The 25007-nt window shown below is 40.5% G+C and overlaps 1 protein-coding gene across 17 annotated transcripts in view; it reads left to right on the forward strand.

The window, feature by feature from the left end:
- Nucleotides 1-380: 380 nt before the first annotated feature.
- The window catches only part of DOCK9 (dedicator of cytokinesis 9), a 180440-nt gene continuing 155813 nt past the window's right edge, over nt 381-25007 (forward strand). For 8 of the 17 annotated variants that reach the window (XM_042456881.1, XM_042456884.1, XM_042456887.1 and 5 more), the window contains exon 1: nt 23447-24055. In XM_042456881.1, the coding sequence (XP_042312815.1) occupies nt 23894-24055 (162 nt within the window). In that variant the 5' untranslated portion in view covers nt 23447-23893. Of the gene's footprint in view, nt 783-23445; nt 24056-25007 lie in introns of those variants that run through there. The other 9 variants (XM_042456886.1, XM_042456900.1, XM_042456895.1 and 6 more) reach the window with 5 other exon arrangements.

Raw genomic sequence — 25007 nt, forward strand, 5'->3', positions numbered from 1 at the left:
CATGACGGCCTCCCCTCCTTGAAAGGCCAGAGGAGAAAAAAGAACTGCGCCGGGCCCTGATTGGCTGCCAAGGTCGGACGTCCCTAGTGCTCTTGGGCAAAGGCATCATATGGAACGTCCGCCCAACGTGCGCGAGCCACGCCTTCGAGGCCCCTCCCCTCCCCGCGAGCGCGCAGGTGAACTGGGCAACCAATCAGGTGCCCCGAAAGAGTTCGGAGGCGGTTGGCACTACAGTACCTTTACAGAAAGGGGGGGGGGGGGAGAGAGAGGGAGAGAGGAGAAGCCACGCCCCTTCGAACCCCGCTCTGACCAATCAGCTCGCGAGACTCATTTGTCTCCCTCTCAGTCTTTCCTACACTCCTCCCGCGTGCCAGTGTTTGGGGCCGGAGGAAGGCGGCGCGCGCACGGGAGAGAGAGAGAGCGAAGGTTGGGAGCCGCTGGAGAGGGATAGATAGCGGCGCGAGGGAGGGGAGGGAGGAGGTCACGTGACAGGAGCCGGCGCCCAGGGCGACGACGAAGACGCGGAGTGGACTCTGAGGAGGAGGAAGAGAGAGAGAGAGGGATGAGGATGATGATGGCAGCGCCCTGAAAGGAGGCGGAGGCGGAGGAGAGAAGGTCTGAGGGCTGCCATGGCGGCGTCGGTGTCCGCAGCGATGTCCCCCTTCCAGTCGGCGCCGCTGCCTGCGGAGACTCGGAAGTTCACGCGGGCGCTGAGCAAGCCCGGGACGGCGGCCGAGCTGCGGCAGAGCGTCTCCGAAGTGGTGCGGGGCTCCGTCCTGGTGGTGAGTCCCAGCGGGGCACAGGAGGAAGAGGAAGAGGGGGCCCCACCTGGCCGTCTCTCTCTCCCGCGCACAGACAACCCTTTAACTCGCTCAAGGCTCTGGGATTCTGGGAGTTGGAGTAGCATTAAGAAGAAGGAAAACGCCTCCTCCCTCTGGAGCAGGACACAGAATGGCCCCGCAACTTCCCCACTGCCCCCAGCCCTGATAGACACGGATGCGCCTCTGAAACAGTTGAGGCATAGAAGGGGTATCATCATCCCATGAATCGGAGAAGGGCAGGGTTGGGAGAGGCCCCTAGAAGGGCCCTTCTTCTGCCATGCAGGAACTCTCCTTCTTCGAAGCCCCTCATTGACAGAGGGCCATCCAGCCTCTGCTTAAAGACCTCCGAGGAGGGAGGGAGGCTCCCCTTTCGCCAGGCCCAGGAGGTTCCGGGATGATCTCTCCCAGTCCTTCGTAGCCAAGAGCAGGGAAGCTCCCCCGCCGCAGGAGCAGTCAACGATGCCCATCCATTCAGGGGCACTGGAGACCTTCTGGATCCCCCGAAAAGTCATACAGCTGGCCCTCCCTCCTTCCCTCCTCTGGGGCTCAGCGCCTGATCGCCAGGAAAAGGAGGGCAGGAAAGGGATGCCGCCTTCCTCTTCCTCCCATTTGGCAGAGACCCGTTTCCCCTTCCCGGCCTCGGGATGCTGAGGGCACAAGGCCGGGAAGGGGGCCCCAGACTCAGGCTTCCCCCTTCTTTGCTGGGAAAACTTCCGTCCATTCACAGCGCCCCCCGCCCTGGCTTCCTCCCCCGCCTCTCTCTATGGAATGAATGAATGAATGAATCCATGAAGAAGGTAACCCTGTTTGGCAGCGCTTTAACTCTTTGCCTGGCTCTTGGCTATGGAATTCTGGGAGCCCCACAACGAACTCCAACTCCCAGAATTCCATAGCTGTAGAACCAGACAAAGAGTTAAAGCGCTGCCAAACAGGGCTGCTTCCCCAGTGTGGGTACAGCCCTAGTTTAATTCTGTTTCGATGCCCACTTCTGTGAATACTGTAGTATATACAGTAGTAGGTGTTATATAATAATGATTAAAAACATTTAAAGCAGTTAAGTTATCCTGTTAAAAACAACATTAAATTAAAAGCGTTTATAAGAGATCAGTCCCCATGATCAGGAAATCCCTTCACTCCAGCCAGGACCAAAACAAGGTTGAACAAGAGAGGCTTCCCTCTTCCCTCTTCAGAGAAACAGGAGTTGTCTGGTGGTACCATAAAGTGAAGCTTCTGCATGAAGATTCATTTAGTATGATAATAATAATAATAATAATAATAATAGTTTTTATTTATACTTCCCGCCTCCTCTGCAGATCAAGGTGGGATTACATCAGTAAAAATACAATTCCATATAAAAATACAATCAGTAAATTCTTAGCAGTACTATTAATTCAATAAAATAACTATATCAACATCTAATTTCATGTATGCAACCTAGCAGGGACATAGCCAAGGTGGGAGTTCTTGGGGTCCGGACCCCCCCCCCATTAGAAAAATGAATGGTGTATGCTGCTGCGCCACTGCACCCAAGCCCCATTATAATGGTGGCACTTAGTCTGGACCCCCCCTTCCTAAAATCCTGGCTACGTCCCTGAAGCTAGGGTCCAAAACACACTGCAGAGATAATCCAGTTTGAGACCAGTTTAACTGCAGTGGCTCAATGTTAGGGAGTTCTGGGGAACTGCAAAGACATTTAGTCTTCTTTGTCAGGCGGCTTTGGTAATAAACTACAACTCCCAGGATTCCCTAGCACTGAGCCAGGGCAATGAAAGCGGTCTTAAACTGGATTATTTCTGCACTGTGTTTTGGACCTTGGTTATCTGCAGTTAAAAGTAAACATCACAACTGAGACAATCCTAGAATTTGATTCTGCTGCCTAAAGAAATATGCAATTTGTTTGCATGTCTTTTATGGGGCTGAAGGGACAAAAATAGAGTAATGGGTGGAGAAGAAACACAACAAGGAAGAGACCTTTAACATTACAGCTAATTATTACTACAGTTCTTTCTAAACTCTCTCACTGAAATGGTTTGGATAAGGCAATTGAGCTTGTGATGCCTGAAGAAGTTGTGTGTCAAATTATTGTCCTGCAAATGGAGGCGTTAATTATTTGGTTTTGGTAATCACGTTTCCCTGTTTGTTAAAAGCAGAACACAGAACTGTCACATGGTACAGCCACAACCTGTAGGAGGATCTGTGATAGTCGACACATGATCAGCTTCTGAGTGGGGTTCTGTTCATTGTCAGGGTACAGTACATGGCAGAATCACAGGGAAATATGGCCCCCATGAAGTGGACTAACACATGGTTACCTTAAGTACTATATTGTTTTTGGCATTGTTAATATTGTTGTTCTCTATGACTTTATTGTTCTGACATAACAGCTCACTGTCCTGCTTACAGAAATAAAATGTACACTTGTCCCTCCACATTTGCCACTCTGTCTTTTGTGGATTTGATTATTCACAGGTTTTATTGATATGTTCTCTCTAGGAATATCTAGGTCCTCTGGCCAACTTTAACCAAACATTGCACTGAAGAACCTAGAAATTCCTAGAGAGAAAACTACACTAGGCATTCCTCCAGCACAATTATGTGGTCAATGTCTGGCAAATGTTGACCACAGAGTTGCACTGGAGGATCTAGAGATTACTAGAGAGCTGTTCTCTCAGGTAAAAATATAGTGTTTTTGTTATTTGTTGTTTTTCCACGTTCATGGGGGTCCTGTGCCCCTAACCCCAGAGAATGTGGAGGGACGAATGTACTTAAACAAAAAGTTGAAGTAGAGATGCAAAAAGGTATAGGCAATGCTGAAGCTAGATTCTGTAGCACACTGCTCTGTCTTGGTGCCCTTCATATGTGTTGGCCCACAATTCCTATGATAGGAGTAGGAACTAAAACATCTGGAAGAAACCGGTTGGGGGATGCTATCATTTACAGCCCAAACTACCCATAACAAGACAATGCCCCAGGTATTAAATGATGAATCATTTTTTAGAAATGGAATCTAGTGAGATATGATACAGAAACCAGTACTTTGCAGAGTTCCTTAGCTGCCTACTTTCTTGTTAACTGTGCAGTTTTATTCTATATTTTTCAAATTACATATAGAAGAACTGTTAACCATGCAATTTTGTCATTGTCCCAGACATACTTCTCTCTGTTCACTGCTATGTTTCCTTTTCAGAATAAACAGTGTTGAATGTATTGATGATCCTGTGAAGTATTTGGCAGGGATTGCCATGCTGTTAATGTATGCTAACCTTTGATCATTCTGGGCTGTAGTCCTTCCAATATTACATCTGCCGCAGGCTACCTAGGGAAATTAGATGCAGTAAAAGTGCTGCTAGGTAATTTAGAATGTGGAAATTATATATTCTCATGCTGGCGGCCAAAACTTAAAACTTCACTAAAACTCTTAATTGCATGTAGGTTGAAAAAACCCTAAATCCTTGTTATCTCAGATTGGCTCTCCAGAGTATGGGAGACTATTTTTAGATAAGATTTATTATAAAATAAAAGATAAATCTTAATGTTGACTATACTTTGGAGGAAGGCTTTCTGTTTTTGTTCTATAGACTGAAAAAAAAAACATACGAGAGCTAAAACAAATGAAATGCATCTTTATTATATATTACTGTGGGCAGGGCCACCGGACCCGGCATGGGTTCTCCACCTGTGGGATCCATGAACGCTGCCTAGACCATGCAAAGAGACCCAGAAACAGTAGTGCAACGCTCAACCAGAGCAATTTTTACTGTGGGACAACACTAGTCTTTTCTAGAAACATAAATAAAGTCCCATAACGCAAAAGTTTCAGTCCACCGAACCAGCCTTTGTCCTTCTCCGACGGTCCAAACTTCTTGGGTCTTGGGGTGTCTTCATTTCCCCAGAGGCCTTAGACTTCCAGCTTTTCTCTTGGGGGTCAGAAGGCATGCTCCGCTATCTCCTGCTCTGCCTTCGCCCAGTCTCTGGGTTGGGGCCCATATTCCCAGCGGTCCCCTCTTTCATTCCACCAACGACCTTCCAGGAGCTCACCCTCTTCTCGTCGGGGCTCTTGTCTCCATTCCACCTCAAATCTCTCCTTTATGTCCCCCTCCCACCGGGGGTCAGGTAACTTTACTGCCACATGGGGTCCCATCCTTGGCCTCTCGTGGTGATGATGCAAAGAAATAGGACAACCCTGGCGTCCCGAGGTTATCTCCACCTTGCGTTCTTCTCTGAGCCTTTCACCTCGCCCCTTCCAAGTGCAACCTCTCTGCCCCTGCCTGGGCCTTCCTTCCTCCCTTATCAAGGCCTCAGTGTCTTCCCTCCCCAGCTGGGGTGTGTCTGACTTCTCCCCAGCGCCCACCTGGTGCTCCTCTCTTAACTCTGCCTTCCCCTCATCTCCAGGGTCCTGCTGTCCCTCTCTTTCCACTGCGTCAGCCCTCCCAGCCCCTACTCTCCTACATATGCTATAGATTTATGATAGTATACTAGGAGATGAGCTGTTCATCAAGAAGAGAGGTAGCTTGACTTCTATATTTCCTTTACTAGAGTTTTTCTGCAGTGACACTGACATGGGAAACTATTTATATGGTTAACATTGGATTTTTCTACAGCAACATGATTTTTCTTTTAGATTATTCTTCATATTCATATTGTTTTAAGACATTCAAATGAATAATTCTAATTCTAGGCATTTTTAAAAAAGTACCTTCACAATAATTTTTGCTAGTGTCTGCATAGGAAAATACATATTGGATCAGACCAAAGACCTATTTAGTCCATCATTCTGTTCACACGGTGGCTTTCTAGTTAGCTATGGAAATCCCACAAATAGAACATGAGCACCACAGTGCTGTCTTACTCATGCTCTTCTGTAACTAAGGGGCTCCGCAGACTGCTTCTGAAGGGGTGGCCTGCAGCTACTTCCATCTTCCCCAGATTGGGGCCTTGGAAGTGCATGCTGCGGCCCCAATCTGGCCTTTCCTTTTTGCACCCTGAAAAGGGTGCGATAGCCATGGATTTAAGGCACTACTTTGGGGCTGCATCATGTAAACGCAGCACCAGAGGATTGCCTGACACCACGCATGTGTGGAGCGGCATGCGGCATCATACTGCCAAGGGGGCGGAGTTGGGGCATGCACACCCTGACTCCGCCCCCAGGCTGACCCTAATGGCCGGTCTGCATAGACCCTAATATACAGACTCATATTGCACTAGAAGTCTGTATCCATCATGACCAGTCACCATTGATATCTTCATTTTCTGTTGATTTATCTAGTCTCTTCAAAGCAGTCTGTGGCAGAACAGATGAGCAGTAAAAAGCAGCTCGAACCTGCTTTTTCTGAAAGCAGTTCGAAACCCCGGTGTCCACGCTGGCCACTCTTAAGGCAGCCCAAATGTGCATGGTCCTAATGCTCGGTGCAGTGTCAAGCCATGCCACTGGGTAATTTTTCTTGTTGCCTCCCCACCATTGATGCACACTGTCACACAAACACACAGGTGGCCACTACCTGCTGCCTAAATGCCATCCCCTTCAATCGGCCGCACAGTCACACCTGGAATCCACCAATACAGGGCATTGGAGCATCAGTGTGTCCACTAAAACACTGGCAAAGCAAAATCACATGCCCCCTTCACACCATGCCCCCTCTAGGACTGTCTGGTTTATGTATGTTGTAATTGCATCTATTATAGGTGTCACACTTTCACTTGTTTGCATTGCTGCCCCAACTGGTTGGATATGCTGGTTCCATTCTTTATTAATGTGTACCTGCACCGGTGCATTTATACGCAGCTTTAGGGTTAGTGTTTAAGCAACCTATTCTGGGTAAATAAATGCTTTTTTTAAATTTGTCCTGAATCTTCCACCATTCATTTTCATTGGTTGATTGTGGGTTCAAGTATTACAAAAGCTGTATAATTTTATACATTTCTATCATATCTTCTCTTCCTTTCCATTTTTCTAAGCTATAAATAGCCCAAACATTTCAGTCTGTCTTTACTGTCTCACATTCACCTTCAGCAACCCTGGTTCTTTAATAGAACACAGCAAGTTCTCCCAGGTTAAACCTATAATAAATACATGTTTGATAGACTGTTCAGTGAATCGGCTGTTCCAGTATATCAGTTGACCTATAGTATATCATTGAAGTCTTTATTGATTTTCTTAAAACATCTAGAGCTCCTCTTTGATTTTGTCCAAGTCTTTAGATTTCATGCTATTCCCCAATTCCTTGTTTGCTATCATTGTTAATCTTGAAAATGACTACAGAATTTTTCAGACTGATCAGTTGTCATGATGTTTGCAATTGTTAGCATCTTATTATTCCTCTTAAAGTGGTTATTCTTAGTTTTGTAAACATTATTGTAAACACATTGATACCATTTTAAGTGCAGTCTCAATGTCCTGTCTAGCAATTTTTCTATTGCTTTACTTTAGGAGCCCTGATGGCACAGTGGTTAAATGCCTGTACTGCAGCCGCTCACTTGCAAACCAAAAGGTTGTGAGTTCAATACCAGCCAGGGGCTCAGGGTCGCTCAGGATTGTATCCTTCTGAGGTCGCTAAAATGAGTACCCAGCTTGTTGGGGGCAATTAGATTTACACATTGTAAAACGCTTAGGGAGTGCTTAAGTGCATTGATAAGCGGTATAGAAATGTACTTGCTATTGCTATTTCAAGCCATTGGAGTGCTGCATGAACTGTTGGATATCAATGTTATTATATGGTTTGATTCGCCTACAGATGTAATAGTATTAGCTGGGTGTATTACATCTGCTTACTATTTAAAACAGTGGTTCCCAAACTTTGCTCCTCCAGATATTTTGGACTCCAGAAATCCTGACTGTTGACCAAGCTGATGATGGTGTTTGGGAGTTGAAGTCCAAGACAGCTGGAGGACCAATGTCTGGGAATCATTGCTTTAAAAGGTGTGCTGGACACAAGAATTCTGAGAATATGCCTTTTCATTTCTTGTTCACTTTATCTAAAACTTGATTTAAATACAGGTAGCTTGTGTATTATGCAAGTTCGTATTAGCATAAGTTCACTTTCACATGTTGGAAAAATATGTTCTTGCTGGGCATTTTTTAGGTTTTCCTCTAGGAAGTTGACCACAGAGTCATGTTGGAGATCCTGGAGTTTTCTAGAGAGAACACTTCTCTAGACATTTGTAGGCCCTGCAGTGCAACTCTGTGATCAATGTCTGGTGGAAGCTTTCCATAGAATCACACTGAAAGACCCAGAAAATGCCTAGAGAACACTTCTTCATTCACTTCAGATAAGAGAAATAGAATTCCAGATTTTACGTGAAAATCATATTATACTAAGGGTCCAAGAATGGATTGCTCGTATAATAAGCAGGCCTCCTGCATTGTTTTTCATTTTATTTTAGGAGAAGGATGTATAGTGCATACTTCCATTTTCCTTTATTACAGCTTTTGTGCATAGAATATGTAAAAGAAATAAGTGTTGCTTAAATGGACATTTTGCTATCTAAATGAGCTGCATGTGCTGATAATAAGTTGTACAGGGAGCTTATAAAGATAGAATATAGAAATATAGCTAGATATAAAGAGAGCCAGTGTGGCATAGTAGTTTGAGTGCTGGACTAGGACTCTGGAGACAAGGGTTAACCATGGAAACCCATCAGGTGAACTTGGGCAAGTCACACTCTCAGGAAGGCAAAGGCAACCCCTCTTTGAACAAATCTTGTCAAGAAAATTCTAACCACTTTAGGATTGCCATACGTCAGAAATGACTTGAAAGGTAAACAACAACAAAACTAGATATAAAGCCCTATACCACTTGAGTTTCAGCTGTCTTCAAGACTACCTTATACACTCATCTATAAGTCTAAAAATCTATACCCAAAAAATGACCCCAAAATCCTAGGTTAACTTATTTAAGGGCCAGTATCACATACATATACTGAAGGAACCTCCAAGTTTTACACTCGACCTATCCATGGGTCATGTCAAAATCCATAATTTTGGCCCCAAAACTTGCCCTCGCCTTATATATGAGGTCAACTTATAGTCAAGTATATACAGTATACTGTATCTTAATCAAACTTTACGATTTTCAACAGAAGCTCTTCTCTCAGTCCTACCAACCTCAGAAGAAGTTTAGTGGGGATGTAAGAGGAATTTCATGGTGACTGCTCAGAAAGCTAGATCTCCCCATCAATTTTGTAAGCCTGATGGCAGGTAAAGTGTTTTCTTTTTAATTTAGACAGGCTTTTTGGCTGCTGGAGGTGGGGCTTATGACCAGTTAAGTGCTGTAGGTTTTTTAAGGGATCTTCTTTTAATTTATTTTAAATTGGACTTTTAAATTAAATTCTGTTTTCATAGTTGATCAGATGTTGGTTTTAATGTTACTTTTAGCTGCCTTTAGTTCAGTCTTTTGGAGAAAAGTGATATATAAATCCAGTAAATAAATGAAGCAGAAGTAATTTTTTAAAAAAACTTTTTATTTATTTCAGTTTCACAAAGAATACTAAACCATTCATCAGCATAAAGCAGGCTTAGGATACGAGTTAACAGAAAAACAAATATAAGGGATGCTTGACAGACAATTCCATTAGGGTAGTTATCTGGATGGTGTTGTACTATTAAAATGAACGCAAAAGTTCACTGAGGGAGCCTTTCATGATGGGGTCAGGTTCAAGCTCAAAGTCTCTCTCCATAAGAGAGCAGTGGTGGTTTGGGCAAATGTGTGGTAGCAGTAACATCATCAGTAAATAAAGGAAGCAGAAGTAATTTTTTTAAAAAATCAGTCATTTAGTGTGTTTGTGTATGTTTTCCTGGCTGCTATTTTTCCTACCAAGGTTTCCTTGGAAGAATTTCCTATTCCATTTGTCCTTTGGGTTGCTCTTTTCTAGAGTCTGCTATTAAAATGAGTCAAACCTGATCGCCTAGATTTTGAGGCTGAGAGGTAAAATATACACACCAGAATAGCTGCTTTGTAATTTATGTAAGATATGATTTGCATAATTTTAAAATAAAATATATGTATTAAGATCTTATAAGATCTTTATTAGTTAAGATAAAATAACTGAACTGGTTCAGATGTAAACTATGCTTTGTTAAAATCATGTGCTGAAATTAAATTTGGAACTGTTCATTCCTCAGGGATAGGAATTAACTAATTAAAATTATTTAGATTATAAATTAAGTATATTTGCTAAGGTAAAAGAGAAACCTTACCTTTTCAAACTGAAGTGATTGATTTAAATTGGAATTCCAGCATAAGTGTTACTCCAGAATTAAGTTATTATGTAAATTATTAATTATTGTTATTTTTATTATTAATTAATTTATTTATATTCCAGTATAGGGACACAAGGCGGCTAACAAAAGTTAAAACAGTACAGTACAATACAAAGCATTAAGATATGAAATGTTAATGAATAAACAAAATGCCAATTTTTGTTAAAAAACAAAAACAAACTGTCATTTTCAGAGATTTTGGAATACCTATAATGGTTGGCTTCTTTAGGTTGTTCCAATTTGAAGTGAACCTAATCTTGAAATGAGTTGGTAGGTAAAGGGTCCTTAGGAGTAATATACTATATACTTTGGGTTATGGTGTCCTGGAAATGGTTCTTTACATATTGGGATAATGAACAATAGATTAGGAGGAAAGACTTTCTGCTTTCAGTTGTGATTCACTTTGTTTCTCATCTACTCTGTTATTACTGAGTAATTCTTTCCTGTAAGTACTCTGTTTCCTGTTTCTTCCTTTTACAAGTGTATACAAAGAAGTAAAAGGTAGTTCAGTTTCTCTTTACGGTCTGAGACTAGTAGAACTTGCAGTGATTACTTTATGTGAAAGAACTTTGTGAAGAGACAGAGGCATTTATTATGGAACTAACAGTATTTTACATCTTAAACTGCCTAAAGATATAAAATTACAATATGAAAATATGCAATTTTTCATTCATAATTTCATTATCATGTAGCATTGCATTTTGCTCTGGTTATGAAATTTTAATATAGATAAGCTTGGATTTGTATACACACCAAAGGAATTAAAACACACAACGTTTAACTTCTGGCAATGTTTATATCCTTATAAAATTTTAAATACCTAGGAGATTTTAAATTTTAAATACCTATTTTTCTGATCTGACATCAGATAAATAGCAATGTAAGTGCTATCTCTGGAAAAAGTATTCCAGAGTCAGAGTGATTTCCTAGATGACCTTAGCGAGAAGACTGGAATATCCATACCCAAGGAGGCATACCAAAGGTCAGATACTAAGTTGTAAAACATCATAGGGCTTTATAGCTCAAAACTAGCACTTTGAACTGGCCACAGAAACAAACGGGAAGGCAGTGAAGGTGAGAAATGTCCAGCATAATCAGATAATAACACCCTAACACAGTTATAACTCTCATTGCCATATTTTGCATCAAATGAACATTTCAATCTGTCTGCAAAGGTAAACACACACATAGAAGGTTACCAGTGCATGGATTATTAAGAATAGATTATTTGCCTTCAGATGAGTAAAAAACCCCAACATAATTGTAAGATTCTTTTGGATATGTGAAGACCTAGGAGGAAAAACCGCAAGGAAATTAAGAAAAAAACCCCTATTTTTCCTGTATTTTTCACTCCCAGGATAATTTTTCACTTTTTTAAAGAAAGTGGAAAAACTGAAAATGTTGAGTAATATAAGGGAAAATGATGAAATATTTCCCGATTTGGAAAGAGTGCTGTTCTTTTAAAGACAAGGCTTTGCTCAGTCAAAATACTATTAATTGTGCAGCATGAAGAATTGTATATACAACAGATTACACGATTAGAGACCAATGTCAGGGTAAGGGTTAATTATGTCAGTGTACATCACTTTCTTGAGAAAGGTGTAGCAGCATTGAGAACTGGCAGAGCAGCTTTATATCCAGACAGGTGTACTGTACAGTAGTTACAGTGGCAAATAAGATCTTGGCCAATATGTCTAATACAAACTATAGTAACAGACAACATTCAAACCCAAGATGCATTTCTTAACCCATTAGATGCTGCCAGTATGTTCTGATTCAAAAGTGTTCAGCAAATAGTTCGGATTAGACCATTTAGACTCCCCCTCCATAATCATCAAAATTGCAGTTTTTCCACCACAAAAATGAAAAATTGTCCGGGGGGGGGGGAACTGAAAAAAATAGTTGTTTTTTCCCTTTAACTTCCCTGCCTTCCAGTTCATAGTGCTGGTTTTACGCTATAGAGTCCTAAGAGGTTGTGGAACTTGGTGTCTGACCTTTGGTATGCTTCCTTGGGAGGGAGACTAAAATGGTGAAGGGACTGGAAACCATTCCCTATGAGGAACGACTTAGGGAGCTGGGGATGTTTAGCCTGGAGAAGAGAAGGTTAAGAGGTGATATGATAGCCCCATTTAAATACTTGATGTTATATTGAGGAGGGAGCAAGCTTGTTTTCTGCTGCTCCAGAGAATAGGACCTGGAACACTGGATGCAAGCTACAGGAAAAGAGATTCCACCTCAATATTAGGAGGAACTTCCTGACAGTAAGAGCTGTTTGGCAGTAGAACAAACTTCCTCGGAGAGCAGTGAAGTCTCCCTCATGGGGGTCTTTAAACAGAGGCTAGATAGTCATGTGTCAGGGATACTTTGATTGAGAGTTCCTGCATGGCAGGAGGTTGGACTGGATGGTCCTTGTAGTCTCTTCCAACTATGATTCTATGTTACATGTTCCATAAAGTCATCTAGGAAATCTCTCCCTGTACAACTCCTTCAATTTGAGATTTACACAGTCCACCCTCCCTATACGTGGGGGATCCATTCTGGACTCCTCCACATATGGGGAAATGAGCGTATGCTCAAGTCCCATAGGAAATAATGAGGTGTATGCTTGTGGGGCGCACGGCGTGAGTACGCACCCCATCCCTTCTAATGGGGCTCAAAGCCGCAGAAGGCAAGCCTACCTGTGAAGAGGGCCAACTGTACAGTAAAAAGGGAGAGTTGTTAATGGTGGCCCTCTGGCTCTAAAATGCTTTCCCCAGGGAATTGTGACTAGCACATTGCTTTTTTTTCTGGTGCCAGACTAGAATTTTTCATTCTTCTAGCTACAGTGTGCCCTTGGCTTACGCGGGGTATCCATTCCGGACCCCCCTGCGTAAGCCAAATACCGCACAAGCTCAAGCCCCATTCAAGTGAATGGGGCTCATGCATGTGGTGGTGCGGCGGTGCGCACACGCCGTGGGTGCACGACCCATTATTCCCAATGGGACATGCCGTCCCTTGCACCCAGTGCATTCCCACACGGCTTTCAACATATGATGCGGGCGCACTGTATTTAAATATTCTGAAGACCTTAATTTTTTTTGAATTCAGGGACACAGGCGTGTAAATCTGGAATATCAATATGCAAAGGGATCTTGTAGTACCTTTGCATCTGAGGAAGTAGACCAAGTCTACAGAAGCTTGTGCTACAATTTCTTTTGCATAGTTTTTCTTGCTGATATTTGTACCTGTTTGTAAAAGGTCATTTTGAGTATATTGTTTATACAGATGTTTGGTCATCGTTATTGTATTTTATCTTGTACTGGCTGTATGCCGTAATAATAAATTATTGATTGATTTGCATGGTTAGTTTCAAAAGAGCAACAAGATCCTTTTGCATACTAAACATTTTTAGTAATGCGGTGTTGTTTGTTAATTCTTTTGGTGTGTCCCTTGTGGTTTTAGCTTTTACAATCCTGGGAATTCTGCTAATGTAGTGCCACTGTAACGAGAGCTCTTTACTCAGGTGCCAGCTATCTTGCTTCTGATGATAGTCAGCTGCGGGAGGGCATTGGCTAATGATCTCTGCATACTGGCAAACTGATGTGGAAACTGAGACGTCCAGGTGAAAAATAGTTCAATCTAAATAGTCTAAACTTTTGCTTGGGCAGTCTTTTACCCTCCTTGGGTCTCTGACAAGGCATTGAAGTCCCACTGAATACTGAAAATATGGAGGAATAAACAGAGTTTATTTAATCTAGAAACTAGAGGCTAACTACACATTCTTGAAACACTGAAGGCAAATGTGAGTTTAATCTCACCATGATTAATGTGTTGTTGGTGCTTCACTGAGATAAGGAACTTCCATAAGTGAGAATACCACATATATTCATTTACATGTTAACATCATGTTGAGGGCAGGTTTTGGGGCCAAAATTAAGGCTTTTGATATGACCCATGGATAAGTCAAGGGCGAAATGTAACTGCATGTAACAAAGGGTGCAAAAGATGAAGGAAAGGACAATAGTGTCAAAAAACCTTACAAAATTTTGCCAGGCTTACCTTTTTGTGCTCACCCTAAAGACTGGCTGGATGAAGAAGGAGCTGTGGTAAATGCTGGCTGTGCAATGTGTGTGGGAGGCAACCAGGCATGAGCAGGGCTAAGAAAATGCATGCATGTCAGAAAGAGGGTAAAGGGAAAGCAAAGAAAATGGTGACTACATTAGCAGTGATTGCAGCTTTCAATTTTAATGTGATAACTTTGATTTTAACCCAGAAAAGCTAACAAGATACAAACGCCTCTTGGCCCCAATCTGGGCCGCACCATGGCTTTGAACAGGGCTGGCGAAAGGAGCGGTTTTTGTCTGACCCTTTTTGGCCTGTTTTTTGTAAAAGAAACTCTATGCCCTGAATGCGACCAGAAGCTGGTTTATTTGGCCTGTGTGTTTCGGGCCCTTTTCTAAGTAGAGTGATGAAAAGTAAGGGCTTAGTTCATCCTGGGAGAACCTAAAAGAAGCACCAGCCTATTCTACTTTCTTGGTATTTCTTTAAGGAGAAGTGCCAAAGAGATGCTGCCACCACCATTTTACCACCCAGGAATTAAACAAGGCTAGAAGCTGCGGGGAGAGAGAGAGAATGAGAGAGAGAGAGAGAGAGAGAGAGAGTGCGTGTGTGTGTGTGTGTGTGGGTGTCTAGTGCTTCTTTCGGTTTCATTTAGCTCTCACCATTTGCCACTCGTCACGGAGAAGAGGATGGATCCTTTTTAAATAAAAGTTAAGGTACAGTACTTACATTGACCCGTTTAATTTTTTGACTATAATTTCAAAACTTATACATTGAGTATACCCAGTAATTTTAATATCAATATCTCTTATCCTTTTTGTGGCTTGCTATCAGAATATGTTATGACCAGTTAACAAAAGTGAAATAGAAAAAGAGACTATGGCCCTCAACAGATGGGCCCTTTGCAGCGTCATGGTGATGTGCTAGGGTTACCTCAGGGTGGTGCGTGCATACGCCCTGTAACCCTAGCATGTGACAAAGACGTCGCAGCTGCGCAGCACCATCTACACAGTGCGCACAGCTATGACATCACAGCAGCGTAGCGTCCAAACAGCATTGCACAGCTGTGATGCCATCACGCCATCTCTGGTGGTTTGCAGTGGCGCAACTGCGCCGCAAAAAGAAGCTACTTCCGGGCGTTCCTTTCTTGCTGCGCAGCAGCGTCATGCCATTTGTTTGTTGTGGTGCTGCTGTGGAACAAGGAAAGGTGCCTCCCCGGCACCTCTTTTTGGCGCTCTGTAACATGCCTATATGTACTTGGATACTTTAGTAGCATGATAATATAACTGAAGATTTGTTTTGCATTTTATTAGAAGAGCCTGTCTGAATTATTGACCATGTTCAGAATCAAGGATAAGCTTTAGAATTCAGTGTACTACTGCCAACTGTCCAGTTGCTGCTCATCCAAGCAGGAGTGGTTAAAGAAACCATGAATTTTCTCCCCCAAACAGTGATACCTTTATTGGGCCAAGCAAAATGTTGATTGTGACATCTAAAGCTAGCAGTTTGGCTTGTCTCTCCACAGATGGTTCAAGCGTCACAATAAACTAGCTCATTACTAGAAGATCTCTGTTTTTTTCAGCTGTTCCTCCTTGCAATAGCTGGAACTGGCCTTCTTTCCCATAAGCTATACCATCGGCCCTTCTTATACACAGATTCAAGCATCCATGGTTTGAAAATGTTCAAAAAACGTATAAATTTCAAATATCAAACTTTGATTTTCGACTTTTTATAAGAGATACCATCCACGGATTTTGTTATCCACGGGTGATCTTGGAACCAAACAAAAGCGTAGAACAAGGGTCCACTGTAGTTCTTTAGAATTCTGTGTTATTGTGGTGTCAAAACAGGCCCATGGTTTGCTCTGTATACAGTAATTTGCAAATTATATTTGTTTTATTTATTCCTTAAATTTGTCCACATTTAATTTTTTTTAAAACAGCTAACAAACATCACTCCCCACCAAATTAAATTGTAAAATCATCCAGAATAGACAAAATAAACAAGAAATATCAAAACGATCCAGGTTAGCTTGAGATGTATAACCACTGTTAAAAACCTTTTTTAAAAGTGCAATTCTGTGTTTACCTTCATAAGAATAAACCTGACTGAAAACATTGTGACTTCCACATAAGTATGTACAGGATTGTAGTACACATGACTGAAGATAGATATACTCCAACCACTAGATGGAGTCTTCAGAAAGCATTTTAAACTGTACATTTCTTGTATTACACACTAAAAACAATACAGTAGTCTCCATGGACTCTTAAGATCAGTTTGAAGGCTCAAAGGTTATATTTGAAAGATAATGGGATTTAAAAAATCTTTGCAGTATATCCTTTTTACAAATCATGTCTGCAATATTTCAGTTGAATACTATAAACCAAATTATTTCTAGCAGCAGGGAGTCCTGTCATCTTAGAATTACTGGAATCCTGTTGGTTAGTCCCAACTCAGGTAGACTGTTTGAATCACTTGTTGATGAGTTACCACACAGACAAATCCATTTGATTCAGTAGTTCTACTTTGGTCAGGACTAATAGTAGAATTTAGGCCCACAATGAATGGAAATGTATTTCAAATCCCTGGGTTCTAGCAAGAATTTTGGGTAGTTGATGAAGAGGTGGCTGCAAAGCAGGGTTGGAAAAAAAATTGTTTAAAAAACAAACAAAGCACCCTGGTTTTTTGTTTTTGTCTGTTTAAACAATTATTTTGGTTTGTTTATTTCAATTAGTTTTTTTGCATTAGCGTGTACGCCAATATAGGACTAAATCAGAAAATTGAGTAGCAAAATGCAGTCCACTAGCTTAAATAATATTTTTTCTTTAAAAAGTTCTCTTTTAAAGTAAGTCATTTTGGTTTAACTTATGCTAATAGAAGATTTTGCTTCTGAATGGCATTTTTGCATTCTAAGATAAAATGATTAAAAAGAAGCAACTAACACTGCAACTAACAATGAACAACTGCCAATAAACAGTTAAAGTTAAAATGTTTAAATTCAAACAGTCATTGTTCAGATAAAAGAGTTGGAAAATAGTAATAATGGCCAGACTTGAAAACAAAAACCCAGAGTGTTTTTTAAAAATCATTTGGTTTATATCAGCTAACCCTGCTGTAAAATACTTACTGTAGATTAGCTGTAAAAATCAGTTGTCTGAAAATGGAATACAAGAAGGGAATGATCATTGAGTGTTTGGAGGTGGCATTCCAACACAAAGTGCATAAACAGTATGTAGTATACAATGTACTCAACATTCCTACACTGTATATTTGAAAACAGACACTAACATATTTCTTAGCGTCATTAGCACCTACTTCAACACCAAGCACACCTGAGTCTCTCCCCCTCCCAACTTCTTTTTAATGTACTGTAGATTAGATTGATTTTACTCTTCCGTAACCTGTTTTGCACTGGCATCTGAAAAAACAAATTGACCAAACCTTTTCTTCTGGTTTTTTAATATGCTGCATTGTTAGAATGTTTATGCTCTATTGTTAGAATGGATCTAACTGTGGTTATGTCACAGCAGCGCAGATGTTACCTGTATTTTAATTTTTCTCCCTGAACAGAAGATTCTTTTTGTCCAAGTGTAAACCAGCATGTGCCTCTTGTATTTTGTCTGAATCTGCAAGGGTGTGATTTAGTACAAAACAACTGTTACAGGACAACCACAAAATAACAGCTGCTCTGTTTTCCCCTTAATTAGACAAAGTGATTATTTCAGAAATGCTTTGAGTACAGTGGCATTTCCCCATGCTGTTCCCTGCAGTCTTCCCATTAGCTGGGGCCCTTGAGAAATCAGCCATCTATCTTTGCTTCACTCAAAGATAAAATATAGAATTTTGTAATAAGTTTCGGTCTTCATCAGGACATCTGGGAGTTTCATGTCATTACTGGCCATTTAAGAGGAAATTGAATCTAACGGGTTGTTACATTTATTTATTTATTGGATTTAAATTTCTCATTCTACTAAACATGGGACTAAAGGTACCTCACACTAATATTAAATAATCAAAGAATATTTATTATTATTATTATTAAGCTTTATTTATATAGCACTGTAAATTTACACAGCGCTGTACATACAATTAAAATAGATAAAAATAAACCTGCCTATGGCGTGCATTCTACAAAAAAATAATTAAATATATTTAAAATATATTTCGGTCACCCCCCGCGCATAAAACAAGTTCCGTGTATGCTTGAGCTCCATTGAAAATAATGGGGCTCGTGCATGTGGTGCACATGCCGCGAGTGCACACACCATTTCCTGTATGTCATGTGGCTTTCAGGGTAAGCTGAAAGATGGTGTATAGCATCTGCACATATGACGCAGGCCCACTGTACAACTTATCATTCAATAAAATAAGGCAGACAACAGATTAAAATAACATAAGATAAAAATCATAAAATGCCTGGGAACACTTCCCTGAACAGTATAGTCTTTGAAGCTGGTTAAAGAAGTGATGACCCATGCTCGTGGGGGAAGGAGGTTCCAGGAGTGAGGGGCAGCAAGTGAAAAGGGATGGGGCAGTGAAAATCCTAGGCTGGGACAGCAGACCTTGACTACCAGAACGGAGGGCATGAGTGGGAAGGTAAGGAGAAAGAAGCTCTGATAAATAAGGAGGGGCCAGCCCATGCAGGGCTTTAAAAGTCAACAACAGAAGTTTGTAATGATTACAGAAAGGGAGGGGGAGCCAATGGAGGGATGGCAATAAAAGAGAGATGTGATTGAAGCGGTGAGCAGACATGATAATGCTTGCAGCTGAATGCTGGGCAGAAATTAAAGGACGGAGGTGAGAAAGAGGAAGCCTTGCCAGAAAGAGGTTACAAAAATCCAGTTGCAAGACTACTAGGGCATATCTTGGCAGTAGAGGCTGAAAGAAACGGTCAGATTTTAGCAATATTATAGAGAAAAAATCTGCATGCCTTGGCTATGGCCTGAATCTGGCGGATACACGACAAGGAAGACTCAAAAATGAAACCAAGACTGTGTGCTTCCTGCACAGTTCGAATAGAGATATCATCAACAAGAATAGAAAAGTTTTGGTGGAAAAACAAGAAGCTCAGTTTTGGACATATTGAGCTTCAGATGCCAGTGCCGCCTCCATTGAGAAACAGCTGTAAAACAAGATGAAACTTGCTGTTCAAGACCCGGAGAAAGATCAGGGGTGGAAAGATACAGCTGAGTGTCATTGGCGTAGAGATGGTAAGAAAAACCAAAGGACCTAATGAGTTTGCCTAAAGCCAGTGTGTAAAGAGAAAACAATAAGGGACCCAAAACAGAGCCCTGTAGAACTCCAACAGACAATGAGACAGGAGAGGAAGCCTGACCACTACAAAAGATCTGTCTGACAGATAGGATTTAAACCAATCTAGAATACAGTCTGAGAATCTGAGGTCAGAGAGAATATCAACTAAAAGACAGTGATCAACAGTGTCAAAGGCCGCAGAATACACTTTAATAAGAAAAATACATATTTGGCAGCTGGTCAGCTTCAATCATTCTTGAGAAACAGATTATTTGAACCCATTTCAGTTTGAAATAGACTTAAGTCCAAAATATACTGCAGAAATAATCCAGTTTGATTAGACTACTGTAATGTGCTTTTCAGAAGCTATAACTACAGCGTGCCCGCGTTGTACATGGGTGTGCCATACGCGGCTTTCAGCATACACTGAAAGCTGCGCTGGAAGAGCCTGTTGCACGCCCCAGAAGAAGTAATGGAAAGAAGACTGAGTGGGCTACTGTACTTATTTTCCTGGACTTCTTAATTCACTTTTGATATCTTTGATCATGGTATCTTATTGGACTGGCTCTATCGGATGGTAGTAGGAGGTACTGGATTACACTACTGTCTGGGACTAGTTCCAGAGTAGTATTGGGGGATTCCATGAAGCTGTGACCTATCTTGTCCCCCCCTGTTTTTCAATATCTATAAGAATCTGCTGGGTGACATCATAGGGACTTTTGGAGTGGAATGCTGTTAGTACAGTATGTGAATTACACTTCATTCTATTTTTCCTTGTCATTGGAACCACATGGGTCTGTGGAAGTGCTAGATTCATGCTTGGATGCTGTAATGGGTGAGGGCAGATGAACTAAAGCTAACTCCTGCTAGGGTGAAGGTTCTGTGGATTGGTGCTTCCTGAATCCAGACCTAGAGTAAGTTACTTACCCCTGGAAATATTAGTTGGAGTACTCCTAGAGCCGTCACTTTCACTGGAGGCCCAACTGGACTCGTCATGAAAGTAACTGAAGCGTCTACGGTTTGAAAATGTTCAAAAAAAGTATAAATTCAAATATCAAACCTTGATTTTCCATTGTGTATAAGGGACACCATTTTGCTATGTCGTTATATTTAATGGGACTTGAGCATACACTGGTTTTGTTATCCACAGGGGATCTTGGAACCAAATCCCAAGGTATAACAAGGGTCCACTGTACTTGTCTGAAGATTGAAATCTGTGGGAATAGCCCTCTTTCCACCAGTGAAAGCAGTACAGGTGGGAAGACATAGCAGAGGTCCTTCTCTACTGTTGCACTTCCATTGTAGAATGCCCTTCCTGTTGGAGGTCAAGCTGGTACCAGCACTGGTTTCTTTCTGGCACCAAGCCAAAACATGGCATTTTACTAAAGCCTTTGGGACTTAATTTACTTTAAATGTACATGTACATGGTTTTAATTGTTTTAACGTATCGTTCTGTTAAATATGGTTCTAACCTGTTTACAGTAATTTTATTTAATGTATTGCTTTAATTCGATATTATTCTATGTTTAGATTATTTTACCTCTGCACCACCATGAAATCCCAACTAAAACCGTAATTTAAAAAACCCACCTGAAATCACACTTCATTCTCAGCAGGTAGTGAGTAGTGAAAATATGTGTATTATTTTACCCTATATATCTATTTATTTTTCTTACTGCTTCCTTTCTCATTATTTTAAAAACAAAATTGTAGTAATTTGGAATACTGGAGATAGCCTGTTCTGCCATGAGGCCAGCTGTTTAGGCTTTAAAGCTGTATATATTACTTCAAAGGGACCAAGGGTGAGAAGGTTTGACATGCTAGGGTCATTGAAAGTTCAGGTGGTTGTTTGTTCTTTATAGTTCCAGATGAATGAGATCTCTCTGCATGTTACTGGTCAGGGAGTAAATATAGAGTGCTGGAAAAAAGATAAGGAATGAAAACTATATGGCGTCTTGCTTTCTTCCCAGCTTTAGTGCACCCAGGATTCTGTGACACTCCAGCTCAAACACATTCAGCAATGTCCATTTGTTGGATAGGTGATGATGTTTGAGGTTTAAAGTACGTAATGTGCTGGTATTTTCAATCTGTTTGCATTTGTAAGTGCATTAGAATCAAGAAGCACACCCTCCCAATACTTAATGTCCAACAGAGGAGGCTGGTATTGAACAATGTTAAGTGCATGAGCCTGTCCACTTATTTAAAAAAACACACTTATATGGCAGGCAAATTCAGCAATGGAATTTCTTCCACTGGTTTCTTACAGTGGTTTCTTCCATTGCTCTCCAAATAATTTAGGTACTGGTTGAAAGCATTCATATGTGTAAATTTTGTGAATTTATATTGTTTTTAGCTTTTATTTTGTAATGTCTTACATTTTTCTTGAATGTCCTAGATTTTGTGGTGCCTTGTCCTCAGTTCTGGTTATGACATCTGGTCACCCTGGTCAAGGCTTCTCCGCTGCTTGGCCTTCTCCTGAAGAAGAGCAGGGAGGAGGAGTATGGAATTAATATTAATTATTTTAAATTAGTATTAAGCAATAATTCATTATTATTAATATAGCGCTGTACATACAATCTTTTTAATAAGACGATTCCCTGTCCTCAGGCTTACCAAAAAACAAACATACAAAAAAAACGCATGACACAAAAGGAGAAGGGAATGGTGGTGGAGAAGGGGATCAGGTCCAGCAGTTCTTCTCTCCCTCTGAGGCCTGGACCAAGGCAGATGGACTGGAGGGAGAGCTCTACTTCTTATTGAGTGTAGGCCTGATGCAGCTAGGGCTGTCTTTTTTCTCCCTCCAGGCTGGATGGAGTCAGATGCCATGGAGGGAGGGCTCTTTTGCTTGAGTGTAGGCCTGATGGTTCATAATTAATTATATTAACAATTAGTAATTAAAATAATTAATTAAAACTTATCTGCAGCCTGAAGAAGTTTAGCTGATTTTCATTTTGTCCCCTACCTATGGCCAAGTTGTGCAGGTCTAGGCTACAACTTCTTTCACACAATTGGTGTCAAAGGTGCTAAATATCTCTTTGTGTACTGATACAACAGGTAAAGTAACAGCAGCTGCCTCTAAAATTCCATACTGACCATGTGTGAACAGCAAAACACCAACTACCCCTAGCATGTTAAAAAAAGCATAGAGCTACAAGTTTTGCCTCCAAAATGGAAAACATAACAAATATAGAGGCTGGTGAAAGAAAGGAAAAAAATATCTCTAGATACATTTTGGAAGACACTTTCAAGTGGCCTGTAGAAGGCTCAAAATGTTTTTTATTTACTTTTTTAATGCTTACCTGATCTGATTGTTTCATTTTACATGTTCATACTGTTAGTTTTGAATAAAAAATGCGGTGAAATGTTTTGAACTATTCTCCCCACCCCCATGATTTAGGAACCCATCCCTATTCTTTCCATATTCTTTGGTACCACTTTTTTGTTACAGAAGTAATCTCCAGGAACACGCCTAAATTTGTTAATTGTTACATCTCACACTTTGAGCAAGAATTTTAAATTTAATTTTAAATTCACACTTGGACCTTGATTTTAAACGTGTATTGTCACAGATATTTATTCAGAATCATTGTTAGGTTTTACAATCCAGTCCTTTGTGTAATTACTGAGAAACAATACCCACTGTTTAGAATGTTACCTACATGAGTTTAAGACTGCAGTATTAATTGTCCAATTACGTAGATGCCTGCTCAGTTGGAAGTGCCATTGAGTTTAGTAAGGCAGTAGACATATATAGGATTCCACTGGTAATCTAAAAGAGCTAAGTGACTGAAAGAATAATTAGCAGGTCCCCCCGCCCTGTTTTCTTCTATGAAAATTACAAGCTCTTCTACCTAGAAAAGTGAAGAAGGCAGAATTATCTTATGCTCTCTAGTGGTTTTCTATTAGTAGTACAGGCATATGTGATTATTTGAAATTGTCTTGTACAGTATACATGTTAAAAGTGTTTCCATGGTAGCAGTGGGTGGGATTCTCCTGAATTCTGATTTTTGTATCAAGGAGAACATTTCTTGTCATTTAAAATGCATTAGAACCCCCCCCCCCACTTCATATTTAGGTCAGCAATGAAACGTCGTCTACTGGTACGAATTCTAAACTAAGCATTCTGGGAGAACATTTTCTTGCAGCAGATCAGAGTTCTTTGTGCCTGGCAGTGAAAGCTGCAGCAGTATCTTTGTCTGCTTGGATAAGATTTGAAGATGCTTGACAAATGGGAATCAAGGCATTTTCATCACTGATACTATGTTCCTGTCTATTTGTATTAATAGCAATTGCAAGACCATTCTTTTGGGAAGAGGACTGCTTGGTGAGGCGTGGCTCTTGTTGAAATCTCCACGGATTTTTGGCATTTTGCTAAGAAAGCTTACAATAAGGCAACATTTACTCTAAAAAAATAACTACTGGACTTTGCGAAGATGATGAAGAAGACTGTGCTTTTGAAGCAGAGGAATATATTTTGCTAAGAGAACAGTTAGTTAGAAAAGCAAACTGCAGTGTATTTGTAATGGGTTGCACGACTAGTGTGGTTTTATTTAAAGGCATTCGCACAGTTATTGAAAGGAACTGTTCATATATTTGTAAATATCAAGGAGAGAATAATGCTTTGGATTATACTGGAAGTAGTTTGACAAAAGAAGACTCAGGAATATTGATCCATTCATTCCTGGTAAATGTCGGCTTGTTTTAAAAACTGATTTAAGATGGTGATAGTTGATGTTCCATGTTTTTAAAATCTGCTGTCTCCACACAGAACTTAATGATATTAAATGTATTAGTACACTAAATGCCTTTCAGAGTAGTAAACATTTTAAATACTGCTGCTCTTACCTTGTTGAATGTAGTGCTGAGCAATATCAGTGTAAATATGCTATAGATATTTATAGAAGGTTCCTTGCTGTTATACAAATGTTCAGAGCATATGGCTGAAGATGCAAATATTAGCAGATTATAATTAAGAGATGAAAAATACAAACAAATTATTATTATTGTCTATGTAATTAATATGGTTGCTTCCAAAGATGATAAAAATTAATAGAACAAGGAGAAAATATGCCAAGAAATAGCTTTTTGTATACATTTTTACTTTTATATCCAGGTGCTTTCTGGGTAGGCATTACTTAATACTTTGGAGAAGGTTGGCACTTATTTTCCAATCTAGTCATGCTTGTTGGCATCAGATTTGTTCTACTAGTACTTCAGGGTAGAAATGTAATAGTCAATAGTCTGTAAGTCTATATGATATGTACAGTGGGCCCTTGGTATCTGCTGTGGTTTGGATCCAGGACCCATTGTAGATACCAAAATCTGTGGATGCTCAAGACACATTAAATACTATGGCATAGTAAAATGGTGTCCCTTGTATAAAATGGCAAAAATCAAGGTTTGGTTTTTGGAATTCATATTCTTTTTTAATATTTTCAAGCCATGGATGGTTGAATCTCTAGATAAATAATCTGTGGACATGGAGTGCTGACTGTATGTGATAAACATGCATTTTAGTAGCTTCTGAAGTTATTTGAGGTGGAATACAGTACTTTATTCATTTATGTTAAGCATCACAGTATTAGTCTGAAACTATTAGGGGTGGTTTTCTTTTTCTTGTTCCAGCTCCCCATCCC

The sequence above is a fragment of the Sceloporus undulatus genome, chromosome 3 (genome assembly GCF_019175285.1).
Source record: "Sceloporus undulatus isolate JIND9_A2432 ecotype Alabama chromosome 3, SceUnd_v1.1, whole genome shotgun sequence".
NCBI lineage: Eukaryota > Metazoa > Chordata > Lepidosauria > Squamata > Phrynosomatidae > Sceloporus > Sceloporus undulatus.